The following is a 17,291-nucleotide window of genomic DNA, read 5'->3' as shown; positions in this document are numbered from 1 at the left end:
TCCCTGTTGTTGCTTTGAAAATCCGATGTTTCTATTTAACACCAGAGTCACCCAATCTAATTCTGCCATTCACGACTTTTGAGGAATGGGGTGGAATTTGGGGACTGAATTTATGAAGAGGCAGCATGGTAGAGAGGAAAGCCCTGACATCAACCTCTGGGTGGGGCATCGATTGGCATCTGTGGAATGCCCACCGGGGAAAGATTCTTTTACACTCATTATCTTAATTCTCAGAGCATCTCTGAGGTTTTGTTGCAACTTCAGGGTTTTTTAAAACTTTTATTTTAGGTTTAGGGGTGCATGTGCAGGTTTATGATATAAGTAAATTGTATGTCACAGGAGTTTGGTGCACAGATTATTTTGTCGTCCAGATAATAAACATAGTATTCGATAGGTAGTTTTTCGATCCTCTCCCTCCTCCCACCGTCTATCCTCAAGTAGGTCCCTGTGTCTGTTGTTCCCTTCTTTGTGTCCATGTGTACTCAATGTTTAGCTCTCACTTATCAGTGAGACTATGTGATATTTGGTCAATTCCAGTTTTGACCAATGATGACCAGAGACAAAGAACAGTTGGGTGTGGTGGAGACAGGGTTCAAGTGTAAGTCAACCTAGCTGGTAAAGTGACACCCATCCCACTCATCCCATTGCGGCCAATGACTTCAATGCTGGAGCCTCAGTTCCTTCCCATGTGAGATGATGATAACAATTGTGAAGTGTCTGAGGATTAGAGAAATAACCCAGTGAAGGTACTTCAGAGTGGGTAACTTTTAATTACTGTTTTATTGCTGTACTGACCAATATAGGCAGTAGCCACATGTGCCTACTTAAATTAAATTAAACAAAAATTCCATTTCTCAGCTACACTAGCTCCATTTCCAGTGCTCAATGGCCTCCTACCTCTAGTAGCTGCCGTATTGGATAGCACAGACACAGAACATTCCCATCGACACAGAACGTCCCTTGGACAGTGCTGCTCTGTATCATTAACTTTGGTTTAATTCAAGTGCCAGACCTCAGGGCTGAACACAATCATTCCCTATGTGTGAATGTGCAGGTACCTGTGCAGTTTTGTTATATAGGTAAATTGTGTGTCACGGGAGTTTGGTGTACAGATTATTTTGTCACCCAGATAATAAAAATAGTATTCGATAGGTAGTTTTTTGATCCTCTCCCTCCTCCCACCCTCTAACCTCAAGTAGGTAAGAGGGAGCCCCGAAGCTCTCCTGGGATGTTCACCCGCTGTGGTGAGAGTCAGGCGAGGCCCTTCACGGAGGGCACCCTTTGTTTACCAGAGAGAAAGGAGACACATTTGTTTCCTGAATGAAGATAGCCTATCTATGAACCAGGTATCTCAGCCTCGAAAAGGTGGGAAGTGCATGTCAAGAAAACCTCTAGACAGGACTCAATTCTTCCCATCATACATGTAACCAGAGAATCGCAGAAGGGGTCAGGGGAGGATTCCAACTTTGAGTCAGCAAAGGAGACATTCTTTTGAGGTAGAGTCAGAGTGGGGAAAACAACTAATCTGTTTTCCAAACAGGTTTTCATAAATAACTGACAGGAGATGGGCTGTTTTTATGGAAGTATTAACCCAAATGATGGGTGTTAATCATTAAACCTTTTAGGTGGTGGCTCGCTTGTTTCTCTGATATTCTAATCCGGGTCACAGAATGGCTAAGGCAGATTTAAGTGCAGCGTGGATTTTTTTTTTTCTCACTTTGCCTTGTGTTTTCCACCCGGAAAGAATGTTGTGGCTGCTCTTTTTTCTGGTGACTGCTATTCATGCTGAACTCTGTCAACCAGGTATGTAGCCTTGAAATTTAAAAATAGATGAACAGTTTTCTACATGTTTGACAGGTCGTCGACTGAAAGAACTCTTTATTTTTCTAAATCTGCAGACATGTTGTGGCTTGAAAGTTGGGGCAGTGAGTGTTTAATGAGTTTGAAAGAAAATATTAAACTGTCTAAGATGATTTAGATTAAACTTCCAGGAGTATTTGGGGCGGTTTAATTGTAGTTCTATGTTCCATTAGTTTGAGTTGCATTACATATTAGGATTTTTCAGACTCGGTTTTGGCAGATCTGAATCATCATATACTGCTCTTTCTTTTTTCTTTTCTGGCAGGTGCAGAAAATGCTTTTAAAGTGAGACTTAGTATCAGAACAGCTCTGGGAGATAAAGCAGTAAGTGGAGCACCTGAGTGTTCTTTTTAAATTTTGTTTGCTAATAACACTGTGCTTTCTCTAATAATGGGCCTGTCTGCATAGTTACCTTAATCTTGAATAAATTCTTTCTAAAGACCTCAAATCTGATCTTCTCTTAAAGATAGATTATAGAATAATATGAATTTTTAATAAAGCAGGTTTGCCTAAAGTATTTAATCGGTAGTGTATGCTAGACAATATGTGAAGTTTTGTGCCACACAAAACGACTTAAAAAACCAGCATCTCAACTCGGGATAGTGAAGCCAAGTAGCCTGAGTCAGTCATTCATGTCTGGACTGGGTCTACTCCTCACCGTTGTGGTCATTTGAATTTTGTTAGCCTCAATTTTCTACCATTGTAAATAAGGGATGGTTCTACCCACATAAAGTCTTTCATAGCACAAAAAATTTCCAATTTGAACATGAAGTTTCTTCAATTATTCTCAATTATCAAAGTAACATATGAAATACATGCTTATGAAATGAAGTTTAAAAAATAGTCATAGGGCCCATGTGGCTATAGGAATGGTAAAGATCATTGAATTAAAAAGACAGTATTGTCTAATTCTAGTTTGAGTTTCCTAGTGTGGTCTGCAAAATTTTTTCCCCAATAGAAGGTGACGTTAAGATGCCTCAGGCTAGAAACAGAAAAAAGAGTGCTAAAGAAACTTAGAGGTATTCTGTTTGCAGGCCAATTCATCAATTTGTTATTTTATTATTTACTCAATGAGTAATGGTTGTTATAACAGCCAGCATTTATTGAGAACTTATCTTACTTTCTAGCTGGGGCTCTTCTAAGCACCTTACTCCTATCAAATCATTTAGCCCTCACAACAACGCTTTGAGGAAGGTAGTAGTACAGGTATTCATACTCCCACTGAATGGATGAGAAAACTGAGGTTCAAAGAAATTAAGTAACATGCTCAATATTTCAAGTCAGCAAGTGGCAGAAGTAAGATTTGAGCCCAGGCAGTCTGAGTGCAGAATACACTGTCTCATACTAGTGTGCAGGGTTGGCCATCCCAGTATCCTCCAATAGCAGGTACCATGCTGAATGCTGGGATGTAATGGTGATTAAGGCTTGTCCTTACCCTTGTGGAGCTTATAGTAGTAGTAGAATTGCTCATCTATTAAATATTCAGTAAACCAAATGCAAATGTGCAATCTTGACAAGCATTACGGGAAGAACTACAAGGGCACTTCGGCTTTGTCAAGGGCCACAATACCTGGCACTTACTGTGACGTCTGAAGCATGAGTTGAAGTGAACCAGAAAATGAAAGAAGAAAAGGCAGAGGGAACAGCATGTGCAAAGGCTCATCACAGGAAGGATCTTGGTGAGAGTAAAGGTTAGAAAGAGGGCAGAAATATCTGGAATTGGGGCAGTAAGGAGGAACATGGCAGGTGATGAGCTTAAAGAGAGAGGAGCAGGCACGCCAAGGAATATGTGGGCTGTGTTAGGGAGTTTCATTTTGAGATGTAGGGAGTGTTCAAGAGCATCAAATGCTGTTGAGAGGCCAAGCCAGAAGGCGACTGAAAAATGCTCATTGTGTTAGACAATATGGAGGTCAATGGTGATTTTAGAAAGAGCTATTTTCATGGGGTGGAGGAGCTGGAAGACAGATAGTGGGGAGTTAAAAAATAAATCAGTGGTGAACATGTTGAAACAGATGTGTGGACAACTCCTGGGAGAATTTTGGCTGTGAAGTGCAGGAAAGAGATAGCAGTAGGTAGAAGAAAGGAAGACTGAGTAAAATGATTTGTTTTTGCTGTTGCAAAACAACAGCTCTTTGCTATGGCTTTAATGAGAAAGTCTTGAGCTTGGTTAAAAGACAATGAACAGACTCTAGTCAGAGTTAAATACACAGAATGGAAGGGAACTGATATTGTTTAGATCTGAGAAGTGCAGAGGAGAAGCATTCCTAATATAAGTGATGGAAATGGCCTCTGATAGGCATAGTTCTGTCTGGCACTTCAGGAAAGAGGCGGCTAAGACATGTGTCTATGGAGGAAGTGTTATATATTGATGTCAGGAGGATGGGAGAGTTGAAATTGATGAGATGTATCTATAAATTATGAAGCAAAACCATTTAGTGAGAGTGAGGTTTGAGGGAAAACATTGGAAAAAATGGTTAAAAAAAAAAAGCGTTGACCATCAGTTCTCTCTCTAGAGAGAGGTTTGGAATAGTTATGTGACCCATGAGAAAGAGAACTGATGGTGAAATCTTAGGGATTCCCAGGCAATTTGGGGGTAGGTCATCATGAATTTAGAGTTAAACCAACTAACCGTGTTCTGTAATTTTCTCTAGTTATGCCAATTACTTACCTAAAATGTGGGGTTAGCCATGGTTTGAGTGTTCTTAGATGGTGCAAAAATCAAGGTGAGCTGAGGCATTTAAGGTCCTGGCACATGTTATTGAAATGAGGAACCAAGGAATCTGAACTGATAAATAAATATATGCAATTAATTTGTACCATTTGGTCTGTGAAGCCACACGTGGGACATAAAGATGTGTTCCGTTTCACATTGAGCACTTATTTTGTGTCAAGTATATGCACAACAGGTAGGTAAGCTGTTACGGACATTCTTATATGTGTATTTTCCATATGCCTTCTTTTTGGGGGGTATTTACCCTGGAGTAGATTAATGGATCATAAAGTATACAAATGTTTAGCTTTAGTAACTCTTACCTTATTCTCTCTTAAGTTGTACATTTTCTCATTAATATATATGCTCAATTCCTTTTATAAGTGGAGGCTCTCTCTTTGAAGTGTTTGAATGCCCTGGGAGAAATACACTACATCCAATGCACAAGCTTTCAATCCTTTCACACTTGCCCAAGATAAGTTGGTTCCACTGGCAGGAGACCCATCCCAATCTAGAACTGCATCAGTCCTGTTCTGATCTAAATAGCTTAGACCTTTGTTCTGTGACCAAAATTGGACTCCTACCCAGCCAGCTTGTGCTCTTGTTTTTGAGATGAACAAATGGAAGAACAGGAGATCAAGTCAAGTTGTCCCCAAGATTTGAAAAGCAACTGGAATTCATGTCCCAGGGAGAGCTGGCTAACATCTTTATTTTCATTTTCTGCACTGAGCTTATTCTCATTTGTTCTTGAGCAGGCTTATTCCTTGTGTCTGCATTCTGTTAATAAGCCTTCCCTGTCTGAATAGTGTTTCTGCACTATTTTTAATCAGACCCATTTCTTCTTCATGTTTTATTCATTTATTATTAGGTTAGATCATAGCTACTCTTATTCTGAATAAAATTAATTTTGGAAAAAATGCATTATCAAAAACAAAGAGCTATGCCACGAATCAGTTACTTTTAAACTTTCATAGTATAACATCAAATGAAAAGTTCACATCAAAAGATTGAAGGAGCACTTCAAATAAGACCTAAAGTTGACATTAAAATGTAGTATTTAACATTTGCATGTGAGAAAAGTGATTTTTCCGTTTCCATTCTTTTGTTGTTGTTGTTGTTGTTGTTGGAGACAGGGTCTCACTCTGTCATCCAGGCTGGAGTGCAGTGGCATGATCTTGGCTCACTGCAACCTCCACTTCCCAGGTCCAAGCAATCTTCCTGCCTTAGCCTCCTGGGTAGCTGGGACTACAGGTGCATGCCACCACGCCTAGCTGATTTTTTTTTTTTTGGTAGAGATGGGATTTCACTATGTTGCCCAGGCTAGTCTTGAGCTCCTGGGCTCAAGTGATCCACCCATCTTGGCCTTCCAAAGTGTTACAGGCTTGAGCCACCACTCCTATCCCCCTTTTCTGTTCTTTATGGTAACATCTTACAGCAGAGTTACATAAGGTAGGACTGAAGGAGAAAATGGTGAAGTGGAAGAAGCAACGGAAGAAAGTTTAAGGTTCTATGTTACAGAGGCCAAGGCAGGAGGATCACGTAAGGCCATGCATTTGAGACCAGCCTGGACAGCACAGCAAGACCCCATCCCTCCTCCCTTCCAAAAAAAGAATATGCTATGAAAATATTTAGGAGAAAGGAAAAAGTACAGCACAGTCATAAACCTTACCCAGAGGAGGTAACTGAGTAATACATTTTTTGTTGTTGTTATTTAGGAGTCATTTATTTTTACTTACTATCCTCCCTGCCACCAAAGAGGAGAAAGGCAGTAACGGTAAAATATGTTTCCCCATCCCAGAGTGAAACCCCAATCCTGACAATGTCCTTGTGATATACCAACCCCCACCCTCACCAACTTCTTCCCCTCAGCTTTTGCTACTTTTTCCCTTCCTGCTTCTGCTTTAGTTGCTACCCTCCTTGGTGGTCCTTAAACAGCTCAGTTTCTTTTTGCCTCAGGCTTTTTGCATTTACTGCATTAAGGAGCAGAGTGAGTCAAATATGCTATATTAATTTGCTAGGGTTGCCATAACAGAGTAACACAGACTGGGTGCCTTACACAACGGAAATTTATTTTCTCTCAGTTCTGGAAGTCAAGATGTCATAGGGTTGGTTCCTTCTGAGGGCTGTGAAGGAAGGATCTGTTCCAGGCCTCTCTCTTTGGCCTGTATGTAGATGGCCGTCTTCTCCCTGTGTCTTCATATCATCATCCCTCTGTGTCCAAATTTCTTCTTCTAAGGACACCAATCATAGTGGATTAGGGCCCACTCCAACAACTTCATTTTAACTTAATCACCACTGCAAAGACCCTGTCTCCAAATAGAGTTAAATTCTGAGGTATTGCAGGTTAGGACTTCAACATGAAATTTTTTTGGTGAGGGCAAAATTCAGCCCATAATATGCACACACACTAAAGTTTCTGGCTAAGAAAATTTTAAAAAAATTGTACTGATGTTAATAAAGGCAACTGGGAGGGAGTTTATGAGGGAAAAGAGAAAGGGAGGAAGGAAATGAAAATGGACTATATATGGCCAAGATGAAATGTCCGAATGCCCTATTTGTTGGCTGGCTACTGATGCTGCAGGTTCTTAGGAAGATAGTGCAACAGGAGACACACCAAACTTAGAATGTCCAAGAAACCCTACCCCAAACATGGGAATATAATTTATCATGGGCTCCAGTATCTAATGTATGAGAAACGTGTGTGTGTGTGTGTGTGTGTGTGTGTGTGTGTGTAGAGAGAGAGAGAGAGAGAGGGAGAACCACTGTGGGTACAAGTAGAACCAATGGACCATATTTTCCCCCATACACTTTGTTTTCCTTCTTTTCAGTATGCCTGGGATACCAATGAAGAATATCTCTTCAAAGCGATGGTAGCTTTCTCCATGAGAAAAGTTCCCAACAGAGAAGCAACAGAGTAAGCAAATAATGAGAAATCTTAACTGATTATTTACAGTATTATTTGAGATAGTGCATTATTTCATACCTTGATCTTGAAAATAATTTATTAAGCTAATTTTTCAAAGGGATTCACATTTTTATTAAACTTAAAAATAACTTTTATAATCTAATTCATCTTACAGTTTATATCATGTTCCAACAATGCTCTTTGTTTAATAGATAATATGAAGGTAAATATCCCTCAAAATTGCAGCTATATATCCTAAGCTTTCTACATTTCTATTGTGTGTGTATATATATATGTATATATAATTTTCTTGCAGATAGATGCCAAAGAATTTTACTCTTATTTTGAAAATAACCTAAGTGTGTATAAGTTCTTTCCACTCTTGGTATTTATCATAGTACCTTGTTTATTTTCTTAAAAGCACTTAATATGACTTTTAATAGTTTTATACTTTTTGTCTATTCTTCTGGAGGAATCTTCTCTATGATGTTTCCTTCTTTCTCTATTTGTCATGAGGGTAACATTCCTGGTCTTTCTGTATTCCCTTCTTCACTCCTCCCTTGAGAGGTAAAATTACTTATGTGATTGGTGAGCTGGAAGGAGAACCTGGGCATGGTTTCCTTTCTGCTTGTGAGGTAGCCGTCCCCAGATGATAGCAGACATCTCTCATGCAGCTCCCTAGCTAAGTACAGAACCAGGCCCTGCATGCACAGGTGCATACACCCTAAGGTTGTACTTGCTGTTTGCAGCTGAGGAGCATTTAGTAGGTGCCATTTTATATGAGGGGTTAAATATCTTGTGTATTATTCCAGTACAGGACAATACCTGCCTCAGTTATGCTCTACTTGAGACAATGGAGGTGAATATATTTCATTTCAGGATTTTTTTTTAATTAGAAAGAAAATTTGCTTGCTGATTAAAGTCATATCCTCCAACCTAGCCTTTTATTTTGGTCTCCCATCTGTACAATCTTTTTGTCTTAATTCTATAATAATTCAAGGCCCAGTATAGATGATTACTTTTAATTGGTCTCCCTCACATCCACAATATCTGATGCATGGGATATGAATATAAAGAATGAAACAGAAGAGTGGAATTTGAGGGAGCAAAATGAACACATATACGTTGGTTATACACACATGTATATTTTAAATACATGTTTTAAAATAATATATTAACGTGATTCAAAAAATGAAAAGAAGGTATATAATAAAACAAAACTTTGCCCTAAGTTCTACTCCTGTTTTATAGATCTTAAAATTATATATATTGTATTTCATGCCATTAAGCTGCAGCATTCTTTCACAACTATTTATAATAACTTTTTTCAATAAAAATAAGGTGATTACATTACAAAAAATTGAACAGGAAAAAAAATAAGAAGAAAAGCCACTGGTTATCTCACAATGGTAACCCCTTAAATATTCTCTTTGTATTTTCTTCTAGCCCTTCTTGTATGCAAATTTTATACATTGCTGTGTTCATGGCACTATTAGTTCCTTTAAATGATCACATTTCACCTAGTACATAACTAAGTTAAATTAAATGTTTCCATTCTTAGGAAAATTTAATTTAAATATATAACATTTCAGATTGATTTCTGGGAGTTTACCTTTAAAATATCTTCCTTCAGAATCTGGAGCATTATAGGAGTCTGTGAATATCTGATCTAGTTTATTTGAAAGGTTGTTTGACTTACAATTGGGCACTGGGGCTGGGTGCAGTGGCTCATGCCTCCAATCCCAAAACTTTGGGAGGCCGAGGCAGGCAGATCACTTGAGCCCAGGAGTTTGAGACCAGCCTGGGCAACATGGGCAACATGGCAAAAACTCGTTTCTACAAAAAATGCAAAGATTAGCCAAGCATGGTGGCACACACCTATAGTCCGAGCTACTCAGGAGGCTGAGATCACTTGAGCCCAGGAGTTTGAGGCTGCAGTGTACTATGATGGTGCCACTGCACTCCAGCCTGGGTGACAGAGTGAGACTCTGTCTCAAAAAAAAAAAAAAAAAAATTGGGTACACTGGATACATATTGGGTTGGTGAAAAAGTAATTGTGGTTTTTGCCATTGCAAGTACTGGCACCTTCAACAAAAGTAGAAGCTTTTGTTGTCAGTGTCAGTTGTAAAAATCAAAACTGCAAAACTGGACTGAGGGTCACTACACATTTCTGTAAAGAGTCAGGCAGTATGAGTCCTGGTAATACTGCTATCAAGGGGGTGAATTGACGAGTGAGATGTGTTTAAGATGCAATTCAGCTGCTGGCCTGGATTCCACATGCACTGCCATATTGGAAGCTGCACCCCCACATGAAGAGCTATGGGAAAGGGCACCACATAATGCAAGATTGGATTGAAAATAGCTTTACGGAGAGGCTGCTTCTCTCCAGTGTGGCAGGTGGATGGAAGATACCAGTAGCCACCTTCCAGAAATCTTTTGGTGCCAATGTGGGCAGACTGAAGGAGTATGGCAAATATTCCTTTCCAGGACAGCTTCAGGATCCAAGTTTTGGGGACTGGCTGTTTATTGTCTCCCCCCACCCACCATCGTTTATCCACTAATATTGCAGAAAACTGTAAAGCACAAAAATAAACCAAATCACGTGAATTAAAAACAAAGATATTCAAGTAATTAACAGAATAATGAATAGTCTCACTTTCATCCCACCTTTTACCCAGGGTGATATCTACAACATCTATTATATCAAGTTTGGTCACCACCAATGATACAGAGCTCATTGTCTCCTGAGCATGCCTCTTCCTATTTGGAAATGTACAATTGGCATATACTTACAGTAGAAGCTTGCATGGCTATGAAAAAGGAAGTGATGTCTTGTTGGAGAGCTGATCTGGTCCAGTTACCATCACCGCAGGCAGGCAGTGGAAGAGAAACCAGGGATTTCCTAAGGGGATCAGAGAGGCTGAGGGTGTGGGCTTGCAGAGAGGGCTGTGGCATTTCCACTCCCCTAGGACTTGAACAGGGCCGGGCACGGGTTCCTGTGCAGATTCCCCAGTGCAGCCAGCCAGGGTGTTGACAACTGAGTTCATGCTGATGAGTTGGTCCCCATTCCTTACGAGTGATGATGTGTTTGGGGTGATATTCTTGTTTGCATCCCTACCTACCTCAAGTCAGGTAGAGAAGTGCTCATAGAGGATACAGTTGTCTATAAGAAGGGAGACTGGCATATTATTTTCTGGAGGGATGCTCCCCAACTTGCAGACATTCTCAGGACCCCCTCAAGTTGCCACTAGAGTAGCAGTAGCTGGAGTTCTAGAGAATATGATGGTGTCCCTAGCCACTGAGAGTGTATCTGGAACAGAAACTGGTGGCTACCTCTTAGCCAGAGAAGTCTCATGGTGGAAGGCTGGCTTGAGCGCCTGTGACTGGGGAGAGAGAGAGCAGTTTTCTGAGCAGTCTGCACTTGAATATATTCATGGGGCCAAGCAGAGGCTTTGGAAGGGAACAGGATAGAGTTACTGCCTATTGGGCCCATGTCCCTAAGTGAGACAGAGCAAGGCAAGGCAGCAGAGTGAGGCTGGAGGTGTACACCCCTGGAGGCAGAGCCGAGGCTGGGTGGAGGAAGTCAGTCACAGCGTGTCACCCATGTCAGGGGAAGATGTAGTGCAGAGGTCCCTGGAGGGGCCCTTGAAGGCCCCACAGGAACATTCTGAGTGGAGAGCATCTGGACACCCACTACCACAGAAGACCCCTCACAGCAGGGGAACCGCAAGGACCCTGGTCCAGGAAGAAGAATTTGGCCTTTCCTTATCTGTCTCACGCCCCCATCATCTTGTTTTCCTGTCCCTAAGCGAGGAGAATGAAGCATGGTGGAGGGGAGCACAGGCAGGGAGGGAGTGGAGCCCGGAGCAAATGGCTGGAGCCCGCCACTCAGGTCCCTGCTCTGGCCAGAACTGCTCGAAGGAGAGCAGCTGTAGGTGAGAGGCAGGAAGGCAGCTTTGGTTAGACTGGCCTGGATGCCTCAGTAGCCAGAAGTGACAGGAAAGCCACACCATCTGCCCCAGATGCTGTCAAGAGGCGAGGAAGAAGGAGCTGACAGAGTGCCCAAAGGGAACAGTGTGAGCAACATCAACCTCTTCCTTCACTGCTGTCCATGAGGCCAGCCTGTGGAACTACATTGCTGTGGCTGGAGCCACAGGATTAAGTGACCTCTACTGAAAGCCTGCTACGTGCTGGGCACTGAGATTCGAATGAGGGCTAAGACCAGGTCCTACACTGCACCAGGTCCACACCCAAGAACCTAGCCCTGGTAGACATTGTAGAAAGATAGATCAAATGTGACAGCAACAAGACAACTCTTTCAAAATCATCATTTACAATTTCTGATATTAAATGCTTTTTTTTGCTATTGCTGTATTTTTTTAGGAGCAGAATGGGAGATAGGTGGAAAAATGAAGTTAAGAGAAAGCTCTGGTTTCATTAGTTGAGGTTACTTGAGGTTTTCCTGGAACTTGGATTGAAGATGGCAACCAGGTGTTTTCAACTGTTTAAAATATGATTTAGGCCAGATTTACTAAAACAGTTTCACAGGAATTTTAAAATGTTGAAAGGAATTTCTAAGGAAGCTATAATCTAATCCAAAGTTTAGTCTAATTCCCAGGTCAACTGGAAACTTAATATGCCTAGTTTACTCAAACATCACCTTTTAGATAATTTATCATTTTTAGCAAGAAAGGTAAAGTCTAACTCAGGCAAGGCTTTCTCTTTCTGAGTTAAATGGTGTAGGACATACAATGGATTTCTCCCTCTGCCTAATTATTCAAGGATAAGTCTTGTGATCTAAAAAGGAACAACGTGCTGTTGTATCCACGGTAAGGGGATTAACGGTCTTGTGCTTGTAAAACAGCAGCCCAGCGCCTATTTAGTCCTTTTGATTTCCCGAAACAAGAGCCAGATTCTTACCACTCTTTGGAGGCAGTTGGCCCTGTCTGGCGCCATTGATGAAAAATGGCAGTGGAGCCAATTCTTAGAGAAACCTTCAGACCAGGGCTTTCCACACTTGAGGAAGGGGAGTAAACACTTTTACCTCTTTTTTGTGATTTGCTGAAAGAAGTCACTTATGTATGAATTAATATAATTTCTTGGTAAAAACAATTGGTCAAAATGATTATTAAAGTGAATTCAAATAATTCCACCAGCTCACTGGCTGCTCTGAAAAGCCATATTTGCATTGTTTCTGGGTTTGGCTTCCAGCTTGCTGCGGTCACACTCGCCCTTCTCGGACTCTGCATTATTGCCAGTCCCCAAACTCTCAGTTTCTTTTTAGTCCACTGCATTGGTTACTGGTGTGCCCCACCATGTCAGATGCAACTGTGGACACCAGCTCCAAGATCATCACCAAAGTCTTAAAGGAGAAGAAAGAAGTTGTGGAGGAGGCAGAGAAGGGAAGAGATGGTCCTGGTAATGGGAACGCTAATGAGGAAAATGGGAAACAGGAGGCTGACAATGAGGTAGAAGAAGAATAGGAAGAATATGGGGAGGAAAAGGAGGAGGAAGAAGGTGATGGTGAGGAAGAGGATGAAGATGAAGTTGAGGCAGCTGAGGATGCTATGGGCAAATGGGCAGTTGAAGATGCTGAGGATGACAATGTTGATACCAAGAAGCAGAAGACTGGTGAGGATGACTAGACAGCAAAAAAGGAAAAGTTAAATTAAAAAAGAGAAAAGGCCACTGTGATCCATTCACTCTTCACCCTGTTTCAGAATCTAAGTGTAGTCATCCTGAAGTAGAGAGGCCTGCCGGGCAACGCCACCTTCAGGTGACAAGCACCCTTCGCCACCCAACCCAAACCACAAAAATTTGCAACAGGGGAGGAAAAAAAAAGAACCCAAACTTCCAAAGCTCAGCTTTTTTCCTTAAAAGTACTTTAAGAAAAAAATCTGTTCATATTTTTTATTTACATTGTTTATTTTTTTTTGAGATGGAGTCTCGCTCTGTCACCCAGGGTGGAGTGCAGTGGTGCCATCTTGGCTCACTGCAACCTCCACCTCCTCCGTTAACGCAATTCTGCTGCCTCAGTCTCCTGAGTAGCAAGGATTACAGGCTCCTGCCACGCCTGGCTAATTTTTGTATTTTTAGTAGAGACGGGGTTTCACCATGTTGGCCAGGCTGTCTCGAACTCCTGACCTCAGGTGATCTGCCCGCCTCAGCCTCGAGAGTCCTGGGATTACAGGCATGAGCCACTGGGCCCGGCAATATTTTTTATTTTCATTGTATATTTTTGTACATATTGTTAGGGGTCAGCCATTTTTAATGCTCTCAGATGATCAAACCAGCCTTCAGAGCTTTCTCTGTCTTACTTCTGACTTTACTTGTGGTGTGACCATGTTCATGATACAGTTCAAAGAAAAAACAAACCTTGAAGAAAAGCAAAAACAACAACAACAACAACAAAATCTTATTCTGAGTGTTCCAGTATCTTTTTTTATGTATGAACTTAGTGGTACTATAAGTTTGTATGAGATGGTTAAAAAGGCCAGAGATAAAAGGTTTCTTATTCCTCTCCCTGTCTTTTTTTTTTTTTTTTTTGTCTGTGAAGTTGCTGTTTATTTTTTTGGCCTCTTTGACATATGCATGAAACAATATGATGAACAATAAATTGGAATTTTGTTTTGCTGAGTTGCTCTAACAACAACAAAAAATAATTCCATTGGACTCATTCATATTTAAAATCTTGAAAATGTAAGATTTTTATTTAGTTGTGCTAATGGCATTTCAGTTTATTTATGACATCAAAACATGCTTTAAAAAGACATGTTTAGGCCGGGCGCGGTGGCTCACGCTTGTAATCCCAGCACTTTGGGAGGCCGAGGCGGGCGGATCACGAGGTCAGGAGATCGAGACCACGGTGAAACCCCGTCTCTACTAAAAAATACAAAAAATTAGCTGGGCGTGGTGGCGGGCGCCTGTAGTCCCAGCTACTCAGAGAGGCTGAGGCAGGAGAATGGCGTGAACCCGGGAGGCGGAGCTTGCAGTGAGCCCAGATTGTGCCACTGCACTCCAGCCTGGGAGACAGAGCGAGACTCCATCTCAAAAAAAAAAAAAAAAAAAAAAAAAAAAAAAGACATGTTTAGCTCAAGAAATGCTTGTTGGTTGATCAATTTTTCATTCTGTACAAATCTTGGAGGACATTCAGTGTAGTCACATTTGGAAGAAAGGCCATGGAGAAGTCACATTAGTTGCACATAATCTATAACTGGAAGAAATTTGTATCCTTTGGTTCCTTAATACATAAATTACAGAACTATGTGCAGTCATCCTTCATGTTGCTTCCTTTTTAGCACCAACTTTCTGCCCTCACATTTACAGTTCTTCTTGGCTACTTTCATCTACAGTATATTCAGGATTCTTCTTTTATCAGAGAGTTCTGTGTGCTGTTTTGTTATCTGAGTATTTGTAGGTGAGTAGACAAAGTTTCAGGAAAGTAATCTCCTTCCTTCCCTGCCTCTCTTTTCTGTTATTACAGCCCTGGACCAATTTACTTCCTCAGTTTGTCTCTCTGGGAATAATGTCAGAAGCACTGAGATGTTAACCTTCTTTCATCCATCCGTTTTTCCCCCCAATCATTAACTGAATCAACGTGAGCCAAGCTTCAGGAATATGGGAGCTTACAGCACAGGACAGACTTGGGCCTCATGTCCTCATGTCCCAGGGCACAGAGAAATCTGCTGCAAATGGACAAAATATTTGATAGTCTCCCTAGTGACCCTGCAACTGATCAAATTAAAACAGGTGCTCTTTGCTTGGAGATCATGAAGTTCAAATCGGGGCAGGGATTAGAAACCCTCCTGACAAAGAATGCAGACAAGCCATGTGAAATCTAGAAGCTCTTTGTCCTCCCCATGTCCTGGATCTATTCTCACACAGGGCATGGAACTATGTGCAAATTCTGCCACCATGGGGGTTACTGGCTTCCACTTTGGTATTTAATGCTCTGGTGGGCTCAAGACTCTGGTCTTGGTTTTCAAGAGTCTTAGCATCACTAAATTCCTGCATGGGATGGGGCACAGAATCTAAAGGCCGCTGTAGTAGGAACTCTTTTCCTAACCATATCCCTAACCATACTGGCTAATCAAGGTTAGCTCTTAGTAAATAGTTGTGAGTGAATGAAGCATGTTTAACATCCTGGCTCTTAAACCAGCGGCCTGTCTATTGAGGTGCAGTGGACACAAGAAAACCGTGTCCCCCCATCCCCCCAATTTCTTTCTCTTTTTCACCTCAGTCCCACAGGAGGATGCTCCTGTGGTGGATTTGGCACACAATGGCCAGAGTAGAAGCAGTTCCCTGTTGCCTGGGTGTTAGCTCTTGTTGGACCTTGGTTTCTTACTCTTGGGGAGGCCAAGTTATCAGTTAGTTTCTGAAAGCATCATCCAAGCAAGTAGGAAGTGCCAGCCCAGAGTGTGTCTCCATCTTCATATACAGCCTTTGCTGCCTTCAGAGCAGGGCTAGGCTTTCCCCTGGCCCCCTTCCCACAGCATTGCTACTGTGGGAAGTGGGCTTATTAATTCCTAGTTCAACTGCCTGTATGTGAACAAAATATAAACACGTCTGTAGAGTTATATATCTGTTGGTGACATTTGTTGAACATTAGGTTACCTTTTTGTTTGCTTAGAATCTTGAGAGGAGTTACATATTTGGACAGAAACATCATGTAGGAAGGACACAACATTCTCCTGTTGAAAAAGACCACGAACAGCCAAAACTATTTACCTTTTCTCTTTATATCAATCTTAGAGAAATGATGCTTAAGAAACTAGTACGATGGAAGTCATCATAATAAATAATTTTACATCTGAATGTAAAACAGAAAGAATTTAAAAAAATTTCAGGTAACTATTAATGCCATCCTTATGCTGGTGGGTACCAGTATCTTGCATTTGAATACAGCTTTCTTAATATCAAACAAATTTTTTAAATCTGTTATCTCCTTATCAGCGAAGCTAGTCAAGAGCATTAAAACATTGCCTAGTTTTTATTTTTCTTGTAGATACTTTTACTGTGCCCAGGCAACTTTTTAAATAACTGCTTTGCTCTTATATGTATGTATATGTCTGTGTATTTAATTAAAAAAAGATCTACAAAAGAGTTAAAAAGTTAATATAGTGAGGCCCTACATACCAGTGGTTCTCAACACTTGGTGGGGGGTTTCCCCGCAATTGCTCCCAAGGATATCTGGCAATTTCTGGACATTTTGGTTTTCACAATTGGATGTGCTACTGGCATCTAGTATGTAGAGGCTAGGGATGGTGCTTTATATCATACAAAACCATAGACAGTCCCCGACAACCTAGAATTATCCAGGCTAAAATGTTAATAGTGCTATTGAGAAACCCTGCTCTAACCCCATTTCCCTTATGATATCATATTAAATAACCACGGTAGACTTATCCAAAGAAATTCACGTTGGTTCACTTTTTCTACTAATGTCCTTTTTCTATTTAAGAATCTGTTTCTCCTTAGTCTAATCCACTCTGTGACACTTTGTCTGTCTTCCTTTGTTTTCATGACCTTGAAACTTTTGAAGAGATTTAGAAGTGTTTCTTACTTGGTACTGACCGCCCCCTGCCCATGGAGTATAAGGAAATGGGATCTGTATGGGGGTTATATCTATGACTGTAGAGTGCTGTGGCATTTAAAGGGTGGGGAAGAGAGATAATCAGTGTGGTGAATGGCTCAAGACAGTTACCCATAACATTCCCACCCAAAATGCCAACAGCACACCCCCATTGACACACTAAGAGCTCAAGCCCTTCCTAGTAACTCATAGACAGCGAAATGACTTGTCTCAAGACCACCATT

The 17,291-nt window shown here is 41.1% G+C and overlaps 1 protein-coding gene and 1 pseudogene across 1 annotated transcript in view; both read left to right on the top strand.

The window, feature by feature from the left end:
* Nucleotides 1-1,715: 1,715 nt before the first annotated feature.
* The window catches only part of CLTRN (collectrin, amino acid transport regulator), a 37,027-nt gene continuing 21,451 nt past the window's right edge, over nt 1,716-17,291 (top strand). The window contains exons 1-3 of the mRNA XM_055269250.2: nt 1,716-1,803; nt 2,126-2,184; nt 7,399-7,484. Coding sequence (XP_055125225.1) covers nt 1,746-1,803; nt 2,126-2,184; nt 7,399-7,484 — 203 coding nt within the window. The 5' untranslated portion in view covers nt 1,716-1,745. The remainder of the gene's footprint in view (nt 1,804-2,125; nt 2,185-7,398; nt 7,485-17,291) is intronic.
* On the top strand, nt 12,763-13,193 carry LOC129476379 (prothymosin alpha-like; annotated as a pseudogene).

This window comes from Symphalangus syndactylus, chromosome X, assembly GCF_028878055.3.
Source record: "Symphalangus syndactylus isolate Jambi chromosome X, NHGRI_mSymSyn1-v2.1_pri, whole genome shotgun sequence".
NCBI classification, from domain to species: domain Eukaryota; kingdom Metazoa; phylum Chordata; class Mammalia; order Primates; family Hylobatidae; genus Symphalangus; species Symphalangus syndactylus.
The sequence above is the reverse complement of the archived record's forward strand: the minus strand, read 5'-3'. Positions and strand labels throughout refer to the sequence as shown.